This window comes from Oncorhynchus kisutch, linkage group LG28 (genome assembly GCF_002021735.2).
Source record: "Oncorhynchus kisutch isolate 150728-3 linkage group LG28, Okis_V2, whole genome shotgun sequence".
NCBI classification, from domain to species: domain Eukaryota; kingdom Metazoa; phylum Chordata; class Actinopteri; order Salmoniformes; family Salmonidae; genus Oncorhynchus; species Oncorhynchus kisutch.
Genome location: NC_034201.2, coordinates 8,375,046 through 8,398,582, shown reverse-complemented (window position 1 = coordinate 8,398,582; position 23,537 = coordinate 8,375,046). Strand labels below are relative to the sequence as shown.

Genomic DNA, 23,537 nt, shown 5'->3' with positions numbered 1-23,537 from the left:
CAAAGACTGGGTGAGAAAGTAACAGCGCCAAGTCCAGCTATCCAATCAAAGTATATCGCTTGTTACTGTATTTAGTAGTGAAATATAAAGGCAGTATGACATAACAACAGAGCATTACCACATTCTTCCCTTCACTTACAGACCACACACCCACACCATTAGCTGACCTTCACAATCAGTCAAAGGTGGACAGTTGGGGTCAGGAATGTCATCCGGTGAGTTCATGTGATGGGCCAGAAAGAGAAAGTGAGAGTTGGGGAGAGGGGTTGAGTCACTTCCTCTACAAAAAGTGTGAATATTTACTTTCAGTCGCTAAGGAAATGACTGCATGGGCCTGGAGAGAGTTCACAGGCTGCACTTACATTTCTCTCCCTGCGCTTCTCTCCCTCACAGCGACATCCACTGCCAAGGCAGACATTTGCACAAAACACACTCACATGCAAACTCACAATCGAATAAAACAACCACTCACAGAAGCGTACAAAAATAGAAGCCAGTCGAGCTGTAGCACACCTACTCAAGCACATTGACTCACACCACAAACACACAAACTAGACAAAGACAGCTGTTGTCCACTGCCTCCCTCCCCAACTAAACTAATACCCAACTCAGAGCCCAGTCCTGCTTTTTACATTAGAATGGGAGAGGTACTTACAGACTAGACTGATGAGAAATGGAGTCAGGAATACAAAACACAATCAGGATGCTGCCACCTGCACGTAGAGTGGACAGAAGACTATCAAAGGTTTGATTTCTGACTGCCACTCATGACAAGACTGAGTCACAGCTATAGAAAGGAGGGGGGGTAAGTCATTGCCTAATGTCTTTAGTCCCATGGAGGACAAAGGAATTCCAGGTATTATAGATTACCCCCTTTGTAAACTCACTGGTTATTTATTATTAAGTAGTAAGGCAACTGTGACTGTCATTACAACAACCCATATTCATCGCGTGAGATAGCAGTGAATGCCAAAACACCACCAGACTGGGTCAGTGGTACCAGCGGGACACACTGTAAGACCACAGGGCAGTGGCAAGGGGGAGGCTGTGGGCTTACAGACATCACCGAGGTCAGCACTGGCATTTCAGTTGGACTGGGTAAACAAGGAGGGACTGCTGAGCCTAAGTCTGAGGAGGGATGGAAGTGTTTGGCTGTGATTTTCTATTTATCTAACCTTAATACGCTACTGGTTTTCCATGGGCTTGATTATGTTAAATATGGTGCTTCTCCAGGCATATCCTGTGACCCAGTCTACTAGCACGTCATCAACGTTTATGACGAGGGCCCTGTGGAAAAAGCAGGGAGTGTGTGGCTGTTTTTTTGTGTGTGCATGAGACCATCAATATAATCAAGCCATAGGGAAGAGGGGCTGTGTGTGTGTGTCATTGTAAGTAGTCTGTGGGTGAGGGTGTGTCGGCCCGGTCATATCCGTCAGGGAGGGGAGCAGGGTCACCACTTTGGTTGCATGTGTGGAAAATGAGAGTGGATCAGAAATACAGGGCCGCCGGCACCACCACAACACCCGTCTGACCACACCAGAGAGACCACGGGACGCTGAGTTCAACTCTGCCTCTGTTAACCAGGAACATCTTACATTTAATGTGCCCGAGCTCCACTGTTGACTTGAAGTTGTTCCACCACTAATCCTCATAAACATTGTGGAAAACAGTATATTGCAAGCTCAAGCCCTCACAGCAAGATCAATACATATTCTTTTATTGATTACATACAATGACTAAAAAGGTGGCAATATCAACAAAGGCCCTTTAATAGGCAACATTAAGACAAAAGTAACATTACGCATCAGATGGGTCAAAACACATTTCAAACAGAGGAGGACAAGTAGTAACAAAATCATGTTCTTGAACATTTCATACCAAATTCTTAGCAGGAAGAAAAATATAACAATTTGTTCAATATTGACGTGCAAAAATAACCACTGAATGCGGTACATGACCCTGTTACCTTGGGTCCAGAGAACCCACTACGCATGCTGGATGTAACTCCAGCGTTGCATTTTAAAGAATATTTTCAATATTGTCAATGGTAATGTACATTTTCCATAATGGCAGATGGACCAAGTCTGGTTCACAAGGATCATATACACTGGGAAAGAGTGACAGCTTTAAAAGGCTGAAACTAGAAGTGTTCTCTGATCAGACAGACACCCCTTCAGATAAAGATGGTTCCCCTTTTCTATCTGAATGGGCCAATCAATACCAGAAAGAATTGGGAACAACTGCAAGTGATTACATATTTACATTACATAGTGGCAGTTAAAGGAACATTCAGCAATATGACATGACTATAAGCAGCAACTTCTGACAAAGAGAGTAGGACACAGCCATCACGTTGCATGAAAGAGGGATTTCCCAGCTGGTAGATATATGCAGTTGTTTATCAGTATGTGTGGGGTAGGTGCTAGTAAGGCTTTCCACGCTCTCTGAAGTTGCAGTTGTTTATGGTAAAGTCACAATGATGAACCTCAGTTTAACGTCACCATGACACTAATAGTAGTTAACTGGGACATGTTTAACATTTTATTTAACCAGGCAAGTCAGAACAAATGCTCATTTACAATGAAGGCCTACCGGAGAACAGCAGGCAGAACAGATGTTCTTTTTACCTTGTCAGCTCAGGGATTTGATCCAGCAACCTTTCGGTGGCCCAACGCTCTAACCACTAGGCTCCCTGCCGGTTGCATATAACTCCATTCCGTCTCAAAATACATACGAAAAGGACTTGTATTTCCAGCAGCCACATGGCTGTTATACACTAAAGCTGTGTTCGAATACCCATACTAACATACTGTACACCACATACTATAAGTTCATTTTAGTATACTGTAAACGAACGGTATCCTTTCAGTTGAGCATACTAGCGCTTCTCCTGTCTACCGGAGGTTGCTGCTGGCTAGCATAACAAATTGCTAACTTGACATCTTAAGACTTCATTAACAATGTCCATTGAGAACGCACAACGACTACCACTTAGCTATGCTAAGAATGACGTGAATAATCAAGTCAATAAACGTTGGGTAGTTAGTTAAATAACATATTGTTAATATACTGGCAAGTTCGCTATATTATTAGTCAACTAACATAAGGTAGGTAGCTAACATAGTGGAACATTCAAGCAACTGCTGTAATGCTATGCAGTTTGTAAGGCTAGCGTAGCTAACAAATTGTCAGCCAATATAATGTAACTTATTTGAAAAGTCATTACTTTATTACATTGGACAACATTTTCTTAACATTTGTCATAATAAGTTAAAGCAATGAATTTGTATCCGCTCTCGTTGTACTTGGCTGCATATCTTCCACCATTTTTTCAAATCTGGGGCAGCAGGAAGCCTAGTGGTTAGAGCGTTGGACTAGTAACGGTTGCGAAAGGTTGCAAGATCGAATACCCGAGCTGACAAGGTAAAAATCTGTCGTTCTGCCCCTGAACAAAGCAGTTAACCCACTGTTCCTTGGCCGTCATTGTAAATAAGAATTTGTTCTTAACTGAATTGCATAGTTAAATAAAGGTGAAAATGTTGTGAAGCCACACCCATTTCCTGAAAAATTGCATTATGGGCCCTATAAGCATGGAAATAGTGTCCACAGCTTGTATACTTCATATTTTGGCAAATGTAGTACGACATTTGTGAACTTTAGGCATACGAATTATAGCCATACCTATAACAATAAGCATAATACATACTCAATTTATGTCACAAATAGTATGTTTAGTATGAGTATTCGAACACAGTTTAGGTAGGTTGTTGGGAGTTGTATAGGAAGGTAATTAGCAACGAGAGAAAGGGGGACATGATACATAGGTACATTTCATTTGTATAAAATACTTTCACATTTCTAAGATTATAAAGCACTAAATGATAGATGTGGCAGAGGGTCAGACAGGCAAATTAAGTGTCTCTGAAAACAATAGGCTACCCTGGTCACTGGACAACACTAAGGATGTAGGTAGATAGCCTGTTTCTCAGGAAAGGAATGGAGGCTTTCTCACACAGTACAGTAATGGAATAGGAAGACTCTTTCAAGGTCGCGTTCTAATGCTGTAGGCAGTAGACAGAAGGATGAGCCCATCCTACACACAGTCCACATCATCCCCTTCGGCTCCCCACTCATCAAACCTCATCTGAGGGGAGGGGGCAGCAGGGTGGAGGCTGTTGATGTTGTCCAGGGATTCTGGGTCCGGGTCGTCTCCCACACCTGCCTCCATGTTGCCAGACTCCTCACGGTGAGTGCGGACATGCTTGCGCAGCGCCGCAGGCTCCTTGAAGGTGCGGTTGCAGAAGGGGCAGCTGCAGGGTTTCTCTCCGGTGTGGATGCGCTGGTGGTGCTTCAGGTGCTGCAGTCGGCTCAGACGCTTGCCACAGATGGCACACACGTAGGGCTTGTCACCAGTGTGGGTGCGCTGGTGCTTCCGCAGGCCGTCTAGGTGGCGGAAGATTTTAGGGCAATCAGAGCAGGAGTAGGGCTTCTCGCCGGTGTGAATGCGAAGGTGGGTTTTCAGGGCCCCCGACTCCCGGAAGCGTCGGCCACACACCCCACATGGGTAGGGCTTCTCTCCCGTGTGGATGCGGATGTGCTTCTTCAGGCTGGAGATGAGGCGGAAGGTCTTCCCACACTCCAGACAATGGTGGGGGCGATCTGCGTCTGGGTCTCCTGGAGAGGTGGATGGTCCTGCTGTCCCTCCTGCCCTACCTGGGGACATGCTGCCACTTCCTACTGCTCCAGGGGACCTCAACGCCATTTTCTGTCCTGCCAGTCCCCCCTGAGCCGGACCAAAGGTAGCAGCAGGTGGCCGCAGGGGTTTTGGTTGGCGGAGAGAGTAGCTGCTGGAGCGTGATGACCCCTCCTGCTCCACCACATGGATGTATCCCAGATCATCCACATTCGGGGCAGTCTGCTCACCACCACCAGCACCCCCGGCGCTCCTCAGCCCTGCCCCTCTACTGCAGGTCTGCCCTGGACCTGGACCTGAACTTGGACCAGGCCCTTGCTCTTCTTTGATCTCAAACCTTGGTCCTACTGCTTGGGTCCCCTGCTGCTGCCGCCTCTCATCTGTTTAGTACAAAATAACAGAAAGGGATGTCAGAAGCACATAGACATCGGATGTTTCCCTTAATTCCAAATGAGCTACAACAAATTGGTAATGATATTCTCCCTCTTTATATCAACATATAAACATTTGATTGCCTTATGACAAATAGGAATAATTTACCTGGCCGGCTGGGGTCAGAGCAGATGTTAGGTGTGTTGGCAGCATAGGAGTCCATAGAATGGTTGGTCACAGAGCCATCTGATTGGATTGAGAGCTGACACATTTTATAGTCATCCCTGGAGTTATAACCATGCAGAGACTCACTGAGAGAGCCACCCATCTCTAGGTCGACCCCGGAAACACACCGGCCGTCCGCACCGTTCACATTACGATTGCTCTGGCGGTCCCTGTCCATAGCTGTGGTCATAGAGCCAATAGATGTGAGAGACGGGGCGAAAACCGACTGACCCATGGTCTGTGCACCGGGGAAAGGAATTTGCAACTGGTCGATTAACTTTTGGGCGCTGCTAAGGCATTCCTGTAACGTCCTCAATTCCACTTTGAGTCTTTCGTTCTCCTGCTCCTTGTTAACCAGCTCTTGTTGGGTCTCGTTGAGTACAAGTACTACCTCGCCCAAGAGGGTATCTACAGCAGCGGTTAACGTGGTTTGAATGGTCGGGGCTAGACGCGTCTTCAGTGAGGATACAGTCATGTTGCCCTGGCATGCTTGGTGCCCATACTCAGCCTTCCCTACTTTACGATCATAACAAGGAGTAGTCCCAGATCTGTTTGGGGTGTTGATTATACTTTGTTTACGATTAGGACCACTGGCTGTGCTATTGATACTCAACGGAGAATCCACGCCGCTATTACAATTTCCTCGCCTGGATGCCATACCTAGGTAGTTATTACGGTGACCAGCTAGCGCCGCCTGAGAATAACGCAACTTCAGTAGCTAGCAAATTCTTTGAACTAGCTATTAGTTAGTCTAACGTGAAAGAGAAGTAGCTAGCCTTAAGCAGTGCTACTTACCTGTTACGATCATAGTGATGACAATGCGTCAACTTAGCTAGCTCACTGACGTTAGTTAAAGCGGAAAAAAATTAAATAACGTTAGCTGGCTAGCTACGTTAGCAGGCAAGCTAACGTCAATTGACTCCGTAATGCTAGCTAGAAAGCAAGATATACTGACAGTGATGAATAAAAATGTTCTGGAAAAATCAGCAACATAAGTTTGTTATTACTATAACGTTATATTAAAAGCGTGTCTGGGGTAAACTTGCACTGTTATATAAAATATAGTGATCCTCGTCGCAATGCCTAAAGCGACTCGACGTCCATTTTCTAGGTAGAGTAGGGGCGTTTCACCGTCGCATATGAATGACGTACCACTGTTCTGGGGTGTAGTCATTATGCCGATTATGTTGCAAAACGTTTTGAACAGAAACCGTTTACTCCAAACGGAAAACGCAAACGAGAGTTTCTATTAGACAAATATAAGGTAGGTCCCATAGAAATAAGAACACTATAAATACGAATATTCTTATTTCTATAGTAGGTCCCTCCCCGTTTCGTCCCGTTTGGTTATTAAACGGTAAATGGTTTACACAATTTATTATTTGTAACCTTTATTTAACTAGGCAGTTAAGTCAGTTAAGAACAAATTATTTTACAATGACGGCCTACCCCGGCCAAACCCTAACACAGACATTGCTGGGCCAATTGTGCACCCTCCTATGGGACTTGCCAATCACAGCTGGTTGTGATACAGCCTGGAATCAAACCAGGGTCTGTAGTGACGCCTTTAGCACTGAGATGCAGTGCCTTAAACTGCTGCGCCACTCAGGAGTCCATACATAGGCTATCTATACTGAGCAAAAATATAAACGCAACATGTAAAGTGTTGAACCCATGTTTCACGAGCAGAAATATAATATCACAGAAATGTTCCATATGCACAAAAAGCTTATCCCTGTTAGTGAGCATTTCTCCTTTGCCAAGATGATATGCCCCACCTGTCAGGTGGATGGATTAAGAAGCTAATTAAACAGCATGATCATTACACAGGTGCACCTTGTGATGGGGACAATAAAAGGCCACTCTAAAATGTGTAGTTTTGTCACACAACCCAATGCCACAGATGTCTCAAGTTTTGAGGGAGCATGCAATTGGCATGCATCCACCAGAGCATTAATGTTAATTTCTCTACCATAAGTCACCTCCAACTATAATATGTGAGCAGAGCTGGAGTGGAGCGTGCCCAATTTGACTGGAGCACAGAGTAGGATTACCAAAGGTTGGAGCGTTGGCTTTCTCACCCGCTCCAATTATTAGCTCCAGTAGTGCTCACTTCACTAGCTCAGGGCATGCCCGGCCCAGCATGCATTTGTAGTCATCTTGTGTGCTGCTATAGCCCCTTGCTTTAGCTACTGTCATGTAGTTCACTAACTATTTTCATAAAGAAACTGATAAAACACACAGCTGCAAAAATCAAGGTGACTTACAAAGATGAGGACCAAGAGCAAGAGAGGTGATGTAGTGTCCACAACTAAAGACTCATTGTGGAATCTGAAAAGACACATATCCCAAAAGCATGACAGTGTAATTATGTGCACATCCTAAAAGAAAGGACTGAGGTGGATAAATAACTAAGTGTGTCGTTGTAGCAAACTATTTATAAACTAAAAATTAGATCTCTTAAACGTTTTGTTCATTTTTGTTCTATTATCTACACAATATGCAATAATTGATTTTGGCCCAATAGCCCTGTCATATTCCCATGCATGTTCAAGGAGCTTTCCGTTTTAAATGTGGGTTATTTTGCCTAAAAACCTTTAGGCCTACCTATAGAAAAATAAAAACAAGTGCATCTCTGCCCAGCCTGTTTGTTTACATTTACTTTGTTGACAAGCATTGGAGAGAAAAAAAACTTTATATTTTGGGTTTTGATAGTTGAACTAAGCACATTGGGGCATTGATAAGTTATATTCTTAAAGGATCAATGGTTAGGCCTATATATAATTCATCCATAAATCCAAAAATGGATGTAGCAACTCCAGATTGCCCCTTTAAATGAGATTATTCCATATGAGGCAGAAAACTAAAAGCAGATGTACCTAACTCAGTGGAAACACTGGTAGAATCATCATTGTTTCCAAGTCTTTTCAATGAAATGACATTGAACCAATGTCAATTCAACATCAATTCCACATCTGTACCCAGTGGGTACACACTGTGTTCTGTCTTTTAAATCATTTTCAAACCAGCTACACATAGCCTGGTCCAGACCAATTAGTCAAAGCCTCTGAATAATTACTGAGTGATCCACAGTATCGAAGGCTTTAGACAGGTCAATAAAACTGTCCAGACAGTGTTTCTTCTTATCCAATCAAATAAGAACATAATTTCAAGACATGGAATATGAGGGTATACTGAGATATCGGTAGGCTGGACAATACTTTTCTCATCAATCATTTGGAAAAAATGTATACTTAACTGGAAATCAACCAATCCTCCATCGTTAACACAACGGAAAGGTCAAATGCTGTCAGGACCCGGTAACGAACCCGGGTCTCCGGAGTGAGAAACAGTCACTTAACCAACTGAACCACGAATAGTCGGCAGAACCCAGAAGATGAGGCAGACACAGCAGTACTTGGTGTATTTAATAAAGTAAAAAAGGAAAGTCCTTCAGGCAAACATAACTCCACAACGTCAAAAGGAATTCCACAAGAACAAAGGTAATCCTCCAAGACAAAAAGGTAAATCCACAGGGTGGTAGGTATAGCATGATAAAACCTCAAAGGATACTCAAAAATGTATAAACAAGAACAAAATTCCACAAGAGAGTCCAACGGGAGCAACAAAAGTTCACAGCATACTAGGGCTGGGTGCTAACATACAAACACAGAGCAAAGAACTGAGGAAAACTAAGGGTTTAAATACAATCAGGGGAAACGAGGCACAGGTGCAAATAATAACAGGGAACAGGGGAAAACAAAAGGGTCAAAAAGCACAATGGGGGCATCTAGTGACCAAAGACCGGAACAACCCTGGCCAAATCCTGACAAATGCTTTATTGTCTAAATGTTGAAAGTGCATGGGTGACTGAGAAACAAAATGGTGCAGTTTGAGGCCATGTGACGGAGAGTAATATGGGTGCTGGAGATATCGGTGTGAGCAAGTGAGTCTGGACTGGGGTGATGTTTGTTTGTGTCTGTATGTTGTCGTTTGTATGTGTATGTTTTGTATTGTAATTTTTTTTATCATAAATAAAATCTTAAATTAAGAAAAAAGGATTGAGAAAATCATGGCACCTGACCACACAACTGAACAGTAGTCAAGGTCCGACAAAACTAGGGCCTGTAGGACCTGCCTTGTTGATAGTGTTGTTAAGAAGGCAGCACATCGCTTTATTATGGACAGACTTCTCCACATCTTAGCTACTACTGCATCAATATGTTTTGACCATGACAGTTTACAATCTAGTGTTACTCCAAGCAGTTTAGTCATCTCAACTTACTCAATTTCCACGTTATTTATTTATTATTATTTAAGATTTAGTTGAGGTTTAGGGTTTAGTGAGTGTTTTGTTACAAATACAATGCTTTTAGTTTTATACATATTTAAGGCTAACTTATTCCTTGCCACCCACTCTGAAACTAACTGCAGCTCTTTGTTGAGTGTTGCTGTCATTTCAGCCACTGTAGTAGCTGACGTGTATAGTATTGAGTAATCCGCATACATAGAAACTCTGGCTTTACTCAAAGTCAGTGGCATGTCGTTAGTAAAAATTGAAAAAAGCAAGGGACTTAAACAGCTACCCTGGGGAATTCCTGATTCTAACTGGATGATAGTTTGAGAGGCTTCCATCAAAGAACACCCTCAAGTAACTCTTTATTCACATGATAGCAGGGGGTGTAAAGCCATAACACAAAGGTTTTTCCAGCAGCTATGATCAATAATGTCAAAAGCTGAAATAAAGTCTAACAAGACAGACCCCACAATCATTTTATCATAAATTTCTCTCAGCCAATCATCAGTCATTTGTGGAAATGCTGTGCTTGTTGAGTGTCCTTACCTATAAGCATGCTGAAATTCTGTTGTCAATTTGTTTACTGTAAAATAGCATTGTATCTGGTCAAACACAATTTTTTCCCAGATGTTTACAAAGGGTTGGTAACAGGCTGATTGGTCAGCTATTTGAGCCAGTAAAGGGGGCGTTACTATTTATTCTTGGGTAGCGGAATGACTTTAGCTTCCCTCCAGGCCTGAGGGCACACGCTCTCTAGTAGGCTTAAATTGAAGATGTGGCAAATAGGAGTGGTAACAGGCTTAGTTGAGCCTGGTTAAAGTCAAGACAAATATTATTAAAATGGTCTGATGCCGGGGTAAGCCAATCTAAATTAAAATCCCCTAAAATGACTAATTCAGATGACAGAAAAGGTTTTACATACTTACAAATAGTACAAACAGCATCCGGCAGTGCAACGGATAATTTATTTTGTCTTATGGCCACATCTATAACCACAAGAGTTGATTTCACATATGTAGCCACCCCTCCCCCTTTCAGTCACACCTGAGATGTTGTAATCAGCAATGTCCCGTGTCCTTATTCGGGATCGAGCCATTTCCCCAAGTCATGCGTCCAGATATCAAGAACCCACTGCTGCCACCAGGCGGTGATACAGCCCGACAGGATGCTCTCGATTGTGCATCTGTAAAAGTTTGAGTGTTTTTGGTGACAAATACACATTTCGAGTTCTGAACAGCCATCCACAACAACCCGTAAGGCGCAAATAGCTAAATGAGAGAGCAGCAGTGTGAGTCACACCAATGCGCTATGTAGATATCAATAAGTGATATCCGTATTGCCGTAGACTATGCTCTCATCCTTACTCTCATCCTTACCTCCATGCGTTTATTGAAATTGGATAATCTTTGGATGCTGACAGCAGACGCACAATTGGAAGACGTACCTTGGTCTGTAGCCTACAAAAGCCTCTTCCTGCTCTTTTCCCGCGATCCATCAAACACATTTGGTGTGTCATCATAGTGGTCTCTGACTTGGGGACACTATCACGTGGAACAAACTTACATTTGCGCCTTGTTTCAATGTTGATTTGAATGTCATAAAAAAGTGTCAAATATGTTTTTTCACAAACATCCTTTCTGAATTTAAAAGTAATCCTCAAAGTAATCCAGTTTTTCAAAAGTATCTGTAATCGTTTACAATATTTTTTGTTGGTAAGGTAAAGGATTACATTTACCGGTTTTTGTAATCCCTTACATGTAATCAGTTACTCCCCAACCCTGGCCGCCAGCTACTGTTTTGGCTGTATACCAGCCCAAATAATTAAATCCAATGTACTCCTTTATTCAGATTCAACTGCCAACGCCCATCCCTACAGGCTCTGGGACCTGAGAAAGAAGAGCATCTTCAGACAGTATTCTTTGCCATGTTTCGGCAGTGAAGTCCTGGAAACCCCAAATCCTTTGAGCAGCAGATACTATTATGTCCAGTTTCTTAGACTTTTTTGTTCCTTTGTGCAGTACAATTAATCACATGCGCAATAAGCACCATAACATCCACCTTCTTCACAATCAGCATATTAGTTTCCCTCGACTGTTGAGCAACACTGAATCTCCACAGTCAGCGAAGCATCCACAGCCATATCTTCAGCTCCACTCACTCCAACTATTTCACGTGCCTCTGTGTAGGAGGCCTGCTGTAGAGCCCTGACCCTTGCCGCTTCATACTCCTTTACCCTAACCGGACACTCTGGGGAATTGGGAATGTGGTTGCCATCACAATTACAACATCGTACACCCTCAAACGTTCCCCAGTACCTGGATATTTTAGCCAACAATCTGGTTGCCCCTGCCAAGGCTGAAACTTGGCCGCAAGTGGATCTTCCAGCAAGATAATAACCCCAAGCACACATCAAAATCCACATATAATTGTATTTGAACTCACCTCCAGTTGTACAGGGCAGAAGTGGGCAGTGGAGTGGTGGTGCCAGCCAGTGGCACTCCAAGGCTCCTACAGAGTCCATGCTGGATATCAGGGTAGGTTCCAGCAATAACCACACCAGTGAAGACAAGAATTTCAGAGACAAGAACAAGGACTACTTCAACTCACCTGAGGGTGTAGTCAGCCGGCAGTGGAACCTTTTCCGATAATCATTGTCACACTTTAACACCATTTTGCTGTAGCCCTAATTGTTTCAGAAACTAGCATGTCAACTTTTTGTAGCCTATATTGATTATCTATTGAATTCCATCTCTTGCATTATTTTATTGTTACTTATCCATTATCATTCAAATAAAAAAGTATAGCGTAATGAGTCAGAACTGTAGGTTAATCGATTTAATAATGTATGCACAATGAATACATACAAACATAATTCACCATTGCAATATCTCTGCTCTCTCAACTCTCACTCGCTGTTTAAATCTTGAAACAGATACTTTAGCAGCAGTTGCTGGATGTCCACTTTTGGCCATCAAGTGAAGTCTTGGTAGCATCCCAAAAACTACAGATGGATCAGACTCTGTGGCTGTGGGTGCTGGTTCACGTAGGTAAGCAAGAACTTTGGCATATACCCCCTTCTTTGCCTGATTAGTCCCACTGGGATGGAATCTCCTTCTGGAGGACTGGGGTGTCTCTCCATCGGGACTTGACCGACTTTGTGCCTGGTCCATTGGGGCTTGGACTGATGGTTGCACTGAGGAAGGGAGGGGGGGGGGGTCTTCTGGAGTCATTGTGCATTTTATCATGTTCCTGAAAAGCAAAACACATGATGCTTGTGTCAAATACTTTTTTTTCTAAAGGCATCTTATAACAGTAGTTTAATCACATGATCTAAATCAGTGTTTGTCAATAAATTCTTGCGATATTATAACAAAGATGTTACTTTAAACAAAGACCCCCCCCCCCCTCGACATCATTGCACACTGATAGAACAGCAGAGTACATACTACAACTTTTGTTTTACCACAACGCTGGATGCTCCTCTCCTCTGTTTGATGAACATAATAAGAAATGCACCTGAAGCGACCAGTGATGCTGTTTCACCTTTTGCACATCTCAGCTTTAATGAAATCATAACTCAAAGCCTCCATCTTAGCTTGTCAATCTTATTGTGAAGCAACATAAATGATATATAAATAAATGCACCACAAGGTGGAAGCAGAGGATGAGGAATGACTGGCTGTTCAGCTGCTTGGTTATTTGGTCCCCTTGGAATGGATTGAGACATTTGTGTAAACCTTGGGATTTTTGACAAGGAACACTTACTGGTCTTGTAGTTGGAGATGGTGTGGACATATTGTCCTAGCTTTACCATGGTCTAAAAGTGTCCCCCAGGAAGTCCAAGATGGGTGAAGTGTACCCATCGTAGAGTGGAAGCAGCATCAGCCTCTGCACTGTCGGCAGACTACTTGACTTGCCTGCTGTAGATTCATCATGATGCAAAATGTGTCCTTTACATCTGCAGCTGTGGCGAAGGAGAAGAAGAAATATATATAATTATAATATTTTATGTACACGCACGCACACACACACACACACACACACACACACACACACACACACACACACACACACACACACACACACACACACACACACACACACACACACACACACACACACACACACACACACACACACACACTAGTTGGAGATGCTGGATCAGCAACCAAATTAACATACATAGGGGGTTGGCTTGGTTAGATTCATCTGACTATTATTTAACAAGTTACAGCAAATTTCCAAGCTTATTGGTCTTTACAGCTGCCCAAATGATGTAGCTGTTGGAGGATGTCACATTTTTTTGAACTACTTTTCCCCACTTTAAACTGAGTTGGAGTGTGTATCTTTATTTGTCTGTTAAACAACCTCTAGGAGGCAGGGCACAGACTGGTTGTCAAAAAAACAGTGTTCATATGTTACTTTATGGCCGCATGTTAACACATCTCAACATCTAGATATGGCTAACCAGGCCATGGTATGGGGTGAACAGTTGCTAGCACAGCTAGTTACATACCTTCATAAGAAGCCTGTTTTGTGCTGTTTTGGTTCCTCTGATGAAATAAAATGCTACATAAAATGGGAGATGCTTTCAGCGCGATCTGCATCAGAAATAGAAAGGAGTTCAATTTTACATGCTGACCAGACCGGATGCGTCGCGTGCGCAAGCATCGCAAAATAAATTTAGAAATCCATGTTATTCAATTATTGCAGCCGCACTGCTCGCATGCGCCAACAAACGTCTGCATGCCAAGGGCTAAAATAGAAGTCCTTTCTATTTCTGGCGCAGATCGTGTTGAAAGTCCTGCCTCTCCCATCTCCTCATTGGTTTATAGAAGCAGGTACCCACGTGCCATCTCCTCATTGGCTATACCCACGTGGGGGATTGAAAGACAAACTGTTTTGCTGGGAGTCGTGGTACTATGAAAGTTTAGATGCAATCACCATATGACTTCAACGATGAAAAAGCCTGGAAGGAGGAGAGATGAATAGAAATGATTAGTTTGGCCGTTTTATGTGTGAATTAATTTGTCGGAGTAGAGGACCTTGTGCAGTACAAGTAAAATAACAACTCAATGTTTATATCCCAGGACAAATTAGCTAGCAACAGCAAGCTAGCTAAATAGGACAAATTAGTTAGCAAGTGCAAGCTAACTAGCTAAATTGCCATACATGTTTAATGCTTTTCAACCTGTCCCCAAATTAATGTCATTGGTTCAGAGTTTGTTTTGATATTTAACCTGCGTGTCGTGATCGCGTTTGCACTCGCGCAGCCGGTTTGGGTTCCGTGTTAGCCCTTGGCATCGCAGACATGGCATCGCGGTGTATTTATTTTGCGACGCTCGCGCACACGACGTGTCCGGTCTGGTCAGCTCATGACCGCTGCGGCACTCTGGAGCCCGAGTGGCGGGAATTGGATTTATCATTGTTGGAAGGGAGTAAGATTTATCATTGTTCTTCTACTTTTCCTGGCTGTCCAAGTACCCAGATGTTGTGAGCAGTTTTGAATATGAATTTAGAAACTGAATTTAGAAACTGAATTTGAAAACTATATTTGAAAACTGGATCTGAATGGATCTGAGAAATTATAAAACTTTGGTCAACTTGAAATAATAGTTTGTAAACTTGATACCCAGAAAATGACTGTGATATCTACCATATTGAAACTGAATATATAAATATTGAATTTGAATATTGAATTAAAATATCATTTTTCATCGGAATGCAATATTCATTCAATTCAGTTTCAAATCATTCAAGTTCAATTTAGGAATTTAATGATTACATTTCTGCATTACAAATTCAAAAATATTAAATTCAAATTCAATATCCTAATCCCCAAAGAGTCTGAGTACAAAAATCGGTTAACCACCTAACTGAGGATCTTAATTTACCTTTGCTTAATACCCTAGATGCAGTCGATCCCCTAAGAACAAAAAATATTTGTCACAAAACATTTGCTTCCTGGTATACAGAAAATACCGAGCCCTGAAGCAAGCTTCCAGAAAATTGGAAAGGAAATGGCACGCCACCAAACTGGATGTCTTCCGACTAGCTTGTAAGACTGTACTGTGCAATATCGAAGAGCCTTCACTGCTGCTCGATCATCCTATGTTTCCAACCTAATTGAGGAGAATAAGAACAATCCTAAATTCATTTTTGATACTGTCGCAAAGCTAACTAAAAAGCAGCATTCAACAAAAGAGGATAGCTTTCACTTCAGCAGTGATAAATTCATTAACTTCTTCGATGAAAAGATCACGATCATTACGGACTCCACTTTGAATCTGCGTATTTCTCCAAAGCTCAGTTGTCCTGAGTCTGCACAGAACTCCCAGGACCTGGATCAATGGAGACACTCAAGTTTTTTAAATCCTGTATCTCTTTACACATTCATGAAAATAGTCATGGCCTCTAAACCGTCAAACCGTCATACTGGACCCTATTCCAACTAAACTACTGAAAGAGATACTTCCTGTGCTTGGCCCTCCTATGTTGAACATAATAACACATCCAACGGATGTGTACCAAACTCACTAAAAGTATCAGTAATAAAGCCTTTCTTGAAAAAGCCAAACCTTGACCTGGAAAATGTAAAACGCTATCGGCCTATTAGAATCTCCCATTGCTCTCAAAATGTTTTGAACAAGCTGTTTTGCAGCAACTCACTGCCTTCCTGAAGACAAATAAAGTATATATGAAATGCTTCAGTCTGGTTTTAGACCCCATCATAGCACTGAGACTGCACTCGTGAAGGTGGTAAATTACCTTTTAATGGCGCCAGACCAAGGCTCTGCACCTTAATGCTGCTATTGACACCATCGATCACCACATTCTTTTGGAGAGATTAGAAACCTTAAGTGATCTACATGGGCATGTTCTTGCCTCTGTCTGAAAGATATCAGTTTGTCTCTGTGGATGGTTTGTCCCCTGACAAATCAATGGTAAGTTTCAGCGTTCCTCAAGGTTCCGTTTTAGGACCACTATTGTTTTCGCTATTTATTCTACCTCTTGGTGAGTTCATTTGGAAACACAATGTCAACTTTCACTGCTATGCGGACGACACACAGCTGCACATTTCGATGAAACATGGTGAAACCCAAAAATTGTCTACCCTGGAAGCCTGTGTTTCAGACATGAGGAAGTGGATAGCGGCAAATGTTTTGCTTTTAAACTCGGACAAAACAGAGATGCTAGTTCTAGGTCCCAAGAAACAAAGAGATCTGCTGTTGGATCTGACAATTAATTTTGATGATTGTACAGTTGTCTCAACTGACATTTACTCTTGAGGGACTGACCTGTTGCACTCTCTACAACCACTGTGATTATTATTTGACCCTGCTGGTCATCTATGAATGTTTGAACATCTTGAACAATCTGGCCTTAATGGCCATGTACTCTTATAATCTCCACCAGGCACAGTCAGAAGAGGACTGGCCACCCCCATAGCCTGGTTCCTCTCTAGATTTTGTCCTAGGTTCCTGCCTTTCTAGGGAGTTTTTCCAAGCCACAGTGCTTCTACATCTGCATTGTTTGGGGTTTTAGGCTGGGTTTCTGTATAGCACTTTGTGACATCTGCTGATGTAAAAAGGGCTTTATAAATACATTTGATTCATTGACTGATTGATTGAGTGTCCACATACGTTTGACCATGTAGTGTATTTCCCGAGCTTTCTTATATCTCCTAGATATAGGACAGACACTTCAAAACCTTATTCTTTATAATGTATTTTTTTACTGTCTTTTTAACATTCATGAATGTGTTATTCAATGCCTTTCTATGGGCTTGAGTAGTAAAGGCCGAATTCAATGTTTTATATAGATCCTTTCTTAATACCTAAAGGAGTCCTAAAATTCAAGGTGATGTTGATCTCCAAATGGATAACTTGAAATAACATGATGTAGGTAGTTAAATAATTGAAAGAAAAACATGTTTATTTATGAGCCTGAGTATTTGTGAAATAGGCCTCATGTGAAATCATTGTCAAAAGCGCGAGAGGTACTTTTGCATGTAGGTCTAGATTATTTATGGACTGATCATATAGAAATATCAAAACAGTCTTATAACAACTCCAAAGCAATTGCATGTGGCGCATGAGGAACCACTGACTCACTGCATTGTTCTATTATCAAGACGTCTGCTTGTAACTCGTAACTGGTTACGAGAGATCATGTGGTCTCCTAAATATCTGTTTAACTTGGTGTGACACTGCGTAGCTTTTATTTTTAACCAGAAGAGTAGGAATAAAATGTCTCTATTCTCAGCCCTAGATAGCCACCCCTGAGTCAACCTCTACCATAGCCTCCCCTCAGTCCTCTCATAGTGTTTCCTCTGTGGCCTGGGTGATCCTGGCATCTGCTTTTCTCCGAGCCCTGTGCCTCCAGAGCAGGACAGCCAGTGAGAGGAGCAACAGGAGCCCCAGGGCCCCTCCGATCAGCCCAGCTTTGAGGGCCACACTGCTGTCCCCAGGGGGCTTGTACATCGTACAGGACCCCTCCTGACGCTCACTGACTCCTGCATAATTCACCGCCACCACACACACCTCTGCCCCCTGCCCCATCCCCCTCACAGTACCACTCCTCTGGTCTACACCAAACAGCAAGGGCTCCAGCGCACCCACCACCACCTCATAATGGGTCACGAAAGAAAAGGGTGCACACCACTGAACCACAACTCCTGAACCGTCCATAGACAGTCTCTTCAGGTAGGGGGCCTCTGGGGCCGCATGGGGCCCACTCACCCCCGGACACAGGCAGCCGCTGGAGGCTGCCAGCTGGGCACAGGGAGGCTGTAACTCCCGGCAGGGGTCATAGTCACAGGGTTGAGGATTGGTGCCCTGTGAGGGGGCAGGTGGGGGGTGACTGGGTGGATCAGTAAACGTATCGTAGTAGTCATCTGAGTGGAGCTGCAACAGGTCGTACATGTCTCCGTTTGGCCTCAGAGGCAGGGTGGCTGTGTGGTTGGTCCATGAGACGTCAGAAGGTGCGGCAAAGGAGGAGGAGCCATTAAGAAGGGCCAGTAAGAGGATTATCAGTAGAGGTGGACAATCCTTATTGGCGGACATGGTATCTGAAGATGATAGAAAATAACACTCCATTAGAGAGGGTTTGACAAAGGATCTGCTTATGAAAGGTATTCGGATGGAGACATACATTTGTATGTATATCTGTACAGTACCAGTAAAAAGTTTGGACACACCTACTCATTCAAGGGTTTTTCTTTATTTAAAAAAATGTTCTACATTGCAGAATAATAATGAAGACATCAAAACTATAAAATAACACATATGGAATCATGTAGTTACCAAAAAAGTGTTAAACAAATCAAAATATATTTAATATTTTTCAAAGTAGCCACCCTTTGCCTTGATAACAGCTTTGCACACTCTAGCCATTCTCTCAACCAGCTTCACATGGAATGCTTTTCCAACAGTATTGAAGGAGTTCCCACATACAGTTGAAGTCGGAAGTTTACATACACCTTAGCCAAACACATTTAAACTCTGTTTTTCACAATTCCTGACATTTAATCCTAGTAAAAATTCCCTGTCTTAAGTCAGTTAGGATCATCACTTTATTTTAAGAATGTGAAATGTCAGAATAATAGCAGAGAATGATTTCTTTCAGCTTTTCTTTCTTTCATCACATTCCCAGTGGGTCAGAAGTTTACATACACTCAATTAGTATTTGGTAGCATTACCTTTAAAATATTTAACTTGTGTCAAACGTTTCTGGTAGCCATCCACAAGCTTCCCACAATAAGTTGGGTGAATTTTGGCCCTTTCCTCCTGACAGAGCTGGTGTAACTGAGTCAGGTTCCAATATCTTGGCTTTGTTGTCCTTAAGCCATTTTCCACAACTTTGGAAGTATGCTTGGGTTCATTGTCCATTTGGAACACCCATTTGCGACCAAGCTTTAACTTCCTGACTGATGTCTTGAGATGTTGCTTCAATATATCCACTTAATTTTCCTCCCTCATGATGCCACCTATTTTGTGAAGTGCACCAGTCCCTCCTGCTGCAAAGCACCCCCATAACATGATGCTGCCACCCCCGTGCTTCACGGTTGGGATGGTGTTCTTTGGCTTGCAAGCCTCCCCATTTTTCCTCCAAACATAATGATGGTCATTATGGCCAAACTGTTCTATTTTTGTTTCAACAGACCAGAGGACATTTCTCAAATGTACGATCTTTGTCGCAATGTGCAATTGCAAACCCGTAGTCTGGCTTTTTATGGCGGTTTTGGAGCAGTGGCTTCTTCCTTGCTGAGCGGCCTTTCAGGTTATGTCGATATAGGACTCGTTTTACTGTGGCTATTGATACTTTTGTAACTGTTTCCTCCAGCATCTTCACAAGGTCCTTTGCTGTTGTTCGCACCAAAGTACGTTCATCTTTAGGAGACAGAACACGTCTACTTCCTGAGCAGTATGACGGCTCCGTGGTCCCATGGTGTTTATACTTGCGTACTATTGTTTGTACAGATAAATGTGGTACCTTCAGGCGTTTGGAAATTGCTCCCAAGGATGAACCAGACTTGTGGAGGTCTACAATTTTCTTTCTAAGGTCTTGTCTTATAGGCCTTGAAATACATACACAGGTACACCTCTAATTGACTCAAATGATGTCAATTAGCCTATTAGAAGCTTCTAAATCCATGACATTCTTTTCGGGAATTTTCCAAGCTGTTTAAAGACACAGTCAACTTTGTGTATGTACACTTCCGACCCAGTGGAATTGTGATACAGTGAATTATAAGTGAAATAATCTGTCTGTAAACAATTGTTGGAAAAATTACTTGTGTCATGCACAAAGTAGATGTCTTATCCGACTTGCCAAAGTTATAGTTTGTTAACAAGAAATTTGTGGAGTGGTTTAAAAAAAGAGTTTTAATGACTCCAACCTAAGTGTATGTAAACTTCCGACTCAAACTGTATACTGAGCACTTGTTGGCTGCTTTTCCTTCACTCTGTGGTCTAACTCATTCCAAACCATCAATTGGGTTGAAGTTGGGTGATTGTGGAGGCCACGTTGTCTGATGCAGCACCCCATCACTCTCCTTCTTGGTCAAATAGCCGTTACACATTCTGGAGGTGTGTTAGGTCATTGTCCTGTTGAAAAACAAACGATAGTCCCACAAAGCACAAACCAGATGAGATGGCATATCGCTGCAGAATGCTGTGCTAGCCATGCTGGTTAAGTGTGCCTTGAATTCTAAATAAATCACATACAGTGTCACCAGCAAAGCACCCTCACACCGTCACACCTCCTCCTCCATGCTTTCCGGTGGGAAGCACACATGCAGAGATCATCCGTTCACCTACTCTGCGTCTCACAAAGACACGGCAGTTGGAACCAAAAATCTCAAACTTGGACTCATCAGACCACAGGACAGATTTCCACTGGTCTAATGTCCAATGCTCATGTTTCTTGGCCCTTTAGCAGTGGTTTCTTCGCAGCAATTCGACCATGAAGGCCTGATTCACATAGTCTCCTCTAAACAGTTGATGTTGAGACGTGTCTGTTTACTTGAACTCTGTGAAGCCTTTATTCGTGCTGCAATTTCTGTTAACTCTCTAATGAATTTGTTCTCTGCTGCAGAGGTAACTCTGGGTCTTTCAGTTTCGTCATAGAGCTTGATTTTTTTGTGTGACTGCACTTAAAGAAACGTTCAAAGTTCTTAACATTTTCCGGATTGACTGACTTTCATGTCTTAAAGTAATGAGAGACAGTCGTTTCTCTGTTCTTGCAAAAATATGGACTTGGTCTTTCTTTCAAACAGGGCTCTGTTCTGTATACCACCCCTACCTTGACACAACACAACTGATTGGCTCAAATGCATTAAGAAGGAAAGAAATTCCACAAAATGTACTTTTAACAAGGCACACCTGTTAATTGAAATACATTCCAGATGACTACCTCATGAAGCTGGTTGAGAGCTGTAATCAAGGCAAAGGGTGGCTACTTTGGATCTCAAATCTCAAATATATTTAGATTTGTTTAACACTTTTTTGGTTACTACATGATTCCATATGTGTTATTTCATAGTTTTGATGCCTTCACTATTATTCTACAATGTAGAAAATAGTAAAACATTAAGAAAAATCCCATGAATGAGTAGGTGTGTCCAGACTTTTGTCTGGTTCTGTATATATTCCAAATGTGTTGTTATTCTTACATTTGTGAATAATGCTTGATTTCATGTGCTGTATGGGATATCGCACATGAGAATTTTTTTCCCTCAACCCTTTTTATAAATCAGACCAGCGTAGATTCACACAGGGCGGTTGGTAGCCTAGCAGTTAAGAGAGTTGGGCAAGTAACCAAAAGGTAGCTGGTTCGAATCCCCAAGCCGGCAAGTTGCAGCAAGGCACTTAACCCTAATTCTTCTAGATAAGATTGTCTGCTAAAACGTGAACGTGGAAGTGGTTACTGGCACCACCATCATTTGGGATTTAAAACACTAATCTGAAACCCAAAGCTTTGTAATGTGAAAAAAAACAGACCCAATCACACAATGAATCCCCAGCCTCCATGAATGTAGAAATTATAACATCAAGTTGTATGTTATTCATGCTTTGGTTTAATATTCATCATACAGTATATGACCATACTGTACAAAAGTTCTGCACACACAGTTACCCTTTTATATTGAACATTTTGGGAACATTGTGAAGCACTGAGGAATACATCTGCACAGTGGGTTCGAGCCAGGCTTTACACATCTAGCACACAGAACAGCCCTGTCAGCTGCTCCCACTTACAGCAGAGCTGCCAGTGCAATCTCCCCATGATTCTATACAAATATATCTACCTGACAGATTCCCTAAATAAACAAGTATGGATTAATAAACATACGAATCTAACAGCAAGCAGCACACACCATACAACCATAGGTAAGGTTCAGTAGAACTACACTAACAGTGAGAGCGAGACATCCCGACCCAACCCAACTGTTATGCCAGTAGTTACAGAGTTAGATGTGTGTCAATAGACTTCAAAACATTGTAGAAATGTTTTCTTTAGTAATTCACATAGAATAAGGACTAGACAATCATTTTAGATTGATTCATATTCATAAAAATATCAGTTCACCTGATTTTTCGATAGTCCTTTATTGCTTTCGAAATCTTGCCACCAATGTTTCTTCGCTCTCTTTCTGTTCATTCACTCTCTCCCCCTCTCTCTGGCCCTCGTTTTATACATTCTTCCTAACTCCCCAACAATCACCTCCTTCTTTTCTCCCTCCCCCATCCACCCTTCCCTGCTTTCTCTACCCCCCTCGCTATTATCCCTCTCTTCCCGCTGCACCTCTCTCTCTGTTCCATGGGGGTTTGGCAATATGTGTGTGTGTGTGTGTGTGTGCCTCTCGCTTGCTGCCCCTGTATGTGAGGTAACTGCCAGATTAACTCCTATTACATTCCATTGGCATGTGCAGTTTTTTTTCAGAGCAGGCCCTGTTCGTTAATAGTGCTCTTTCTGCCTGTCAGGGCTGGAGCACAGTGAATGGTTGGGGGTGATTCTGTCTGCTGCCCAGGGTGATTCACACACATCTCTCACCCTCAGACACGCGTCAGTGCTACTGAACCCTTCCGCTCAATGGTTCACCTCTCCTTCTCACCCTTTACTGACTGTATGACTGTCCCAAACACTGGCTGGTTAAGAATGTGTTCAGGGTTTGAACGAGGCCAGATCACCAAATAACTTGACTGGACTCGCCCACCTGCTGCTCTGAAATCAAAGCTCAACAGAATAGAATAATTACTTATTTCCACTGAGGAGATAGGCTGAGCTTAACTGTCAAAATAAAGCAACACTTTGAAACAGTTGCACAAGCTGGACCAAGAGAAGGATTAAGGTAGAATAGCCAATCAGGTTGAGTGTATTGTTTTCTTCTATATTTTGGCATTGTTCTATAAAAAACACAAAACCAAAATGTTAACTAATGCCCCT

General features: G+C 42.5%; 2 protein-coding genes across 2 annotated transcripts; both read right to left on the bottom strand.

Annotated features, from left to right (window-relative positions):
• Positions 1 to 1,700: 1,700 nt before the first annotated feature.
• On the bottom strand, positions 1,701 to 6,415 carry LOC109873259 (zinc finger protein GLI4). Its single transcript, XM_020464892.2, has 2 exons — positions 5,234 to 6,415; positions 1,701 to 5,073 (listed from the first exon to the last, which is right to left on the bottom strand). Exons 1-2 carry the CDS (start codon positions 5,946 to 5,948, stop codon positions 4,094 to 4,096), a joined length of 1,695 nt encoding a protein of 564 aa, XP_020320481.1. The 5' UTR covers positions 5,949 to 6,415; the 3' UTR covers positions 1,701 to 4,093.
• Positions 6,416 to 17,501: 11,086 nt separating this feature from the next.
• On the bottom strand, positions 17,502 to 22,832 carry LOC109872530 (LRRN4 C-terminal-like protein). Its single transcript, XM_020463802.2, has 2 exons — positions 22,680 to 22,832; positions 17,502 to 18,657 (listed from the first exon to the last, which is right to left on the bottom strand). Exon 2 carries the CDS (start codon positions 18,650 to 18,652, stop codon positions 17,906 to 17,908), a length of 747 nt encoding a protein of 248 aa, XP_020319391.1. The 5' UTR covers positions 18,653 to 18,657; positions 22,680 to 22,832; the 3' UTR covers positions 17,502 to 17,905.
• Between the last annotated feature and the right edge of the window lie 705 nt (positions 22,833 to 23,537).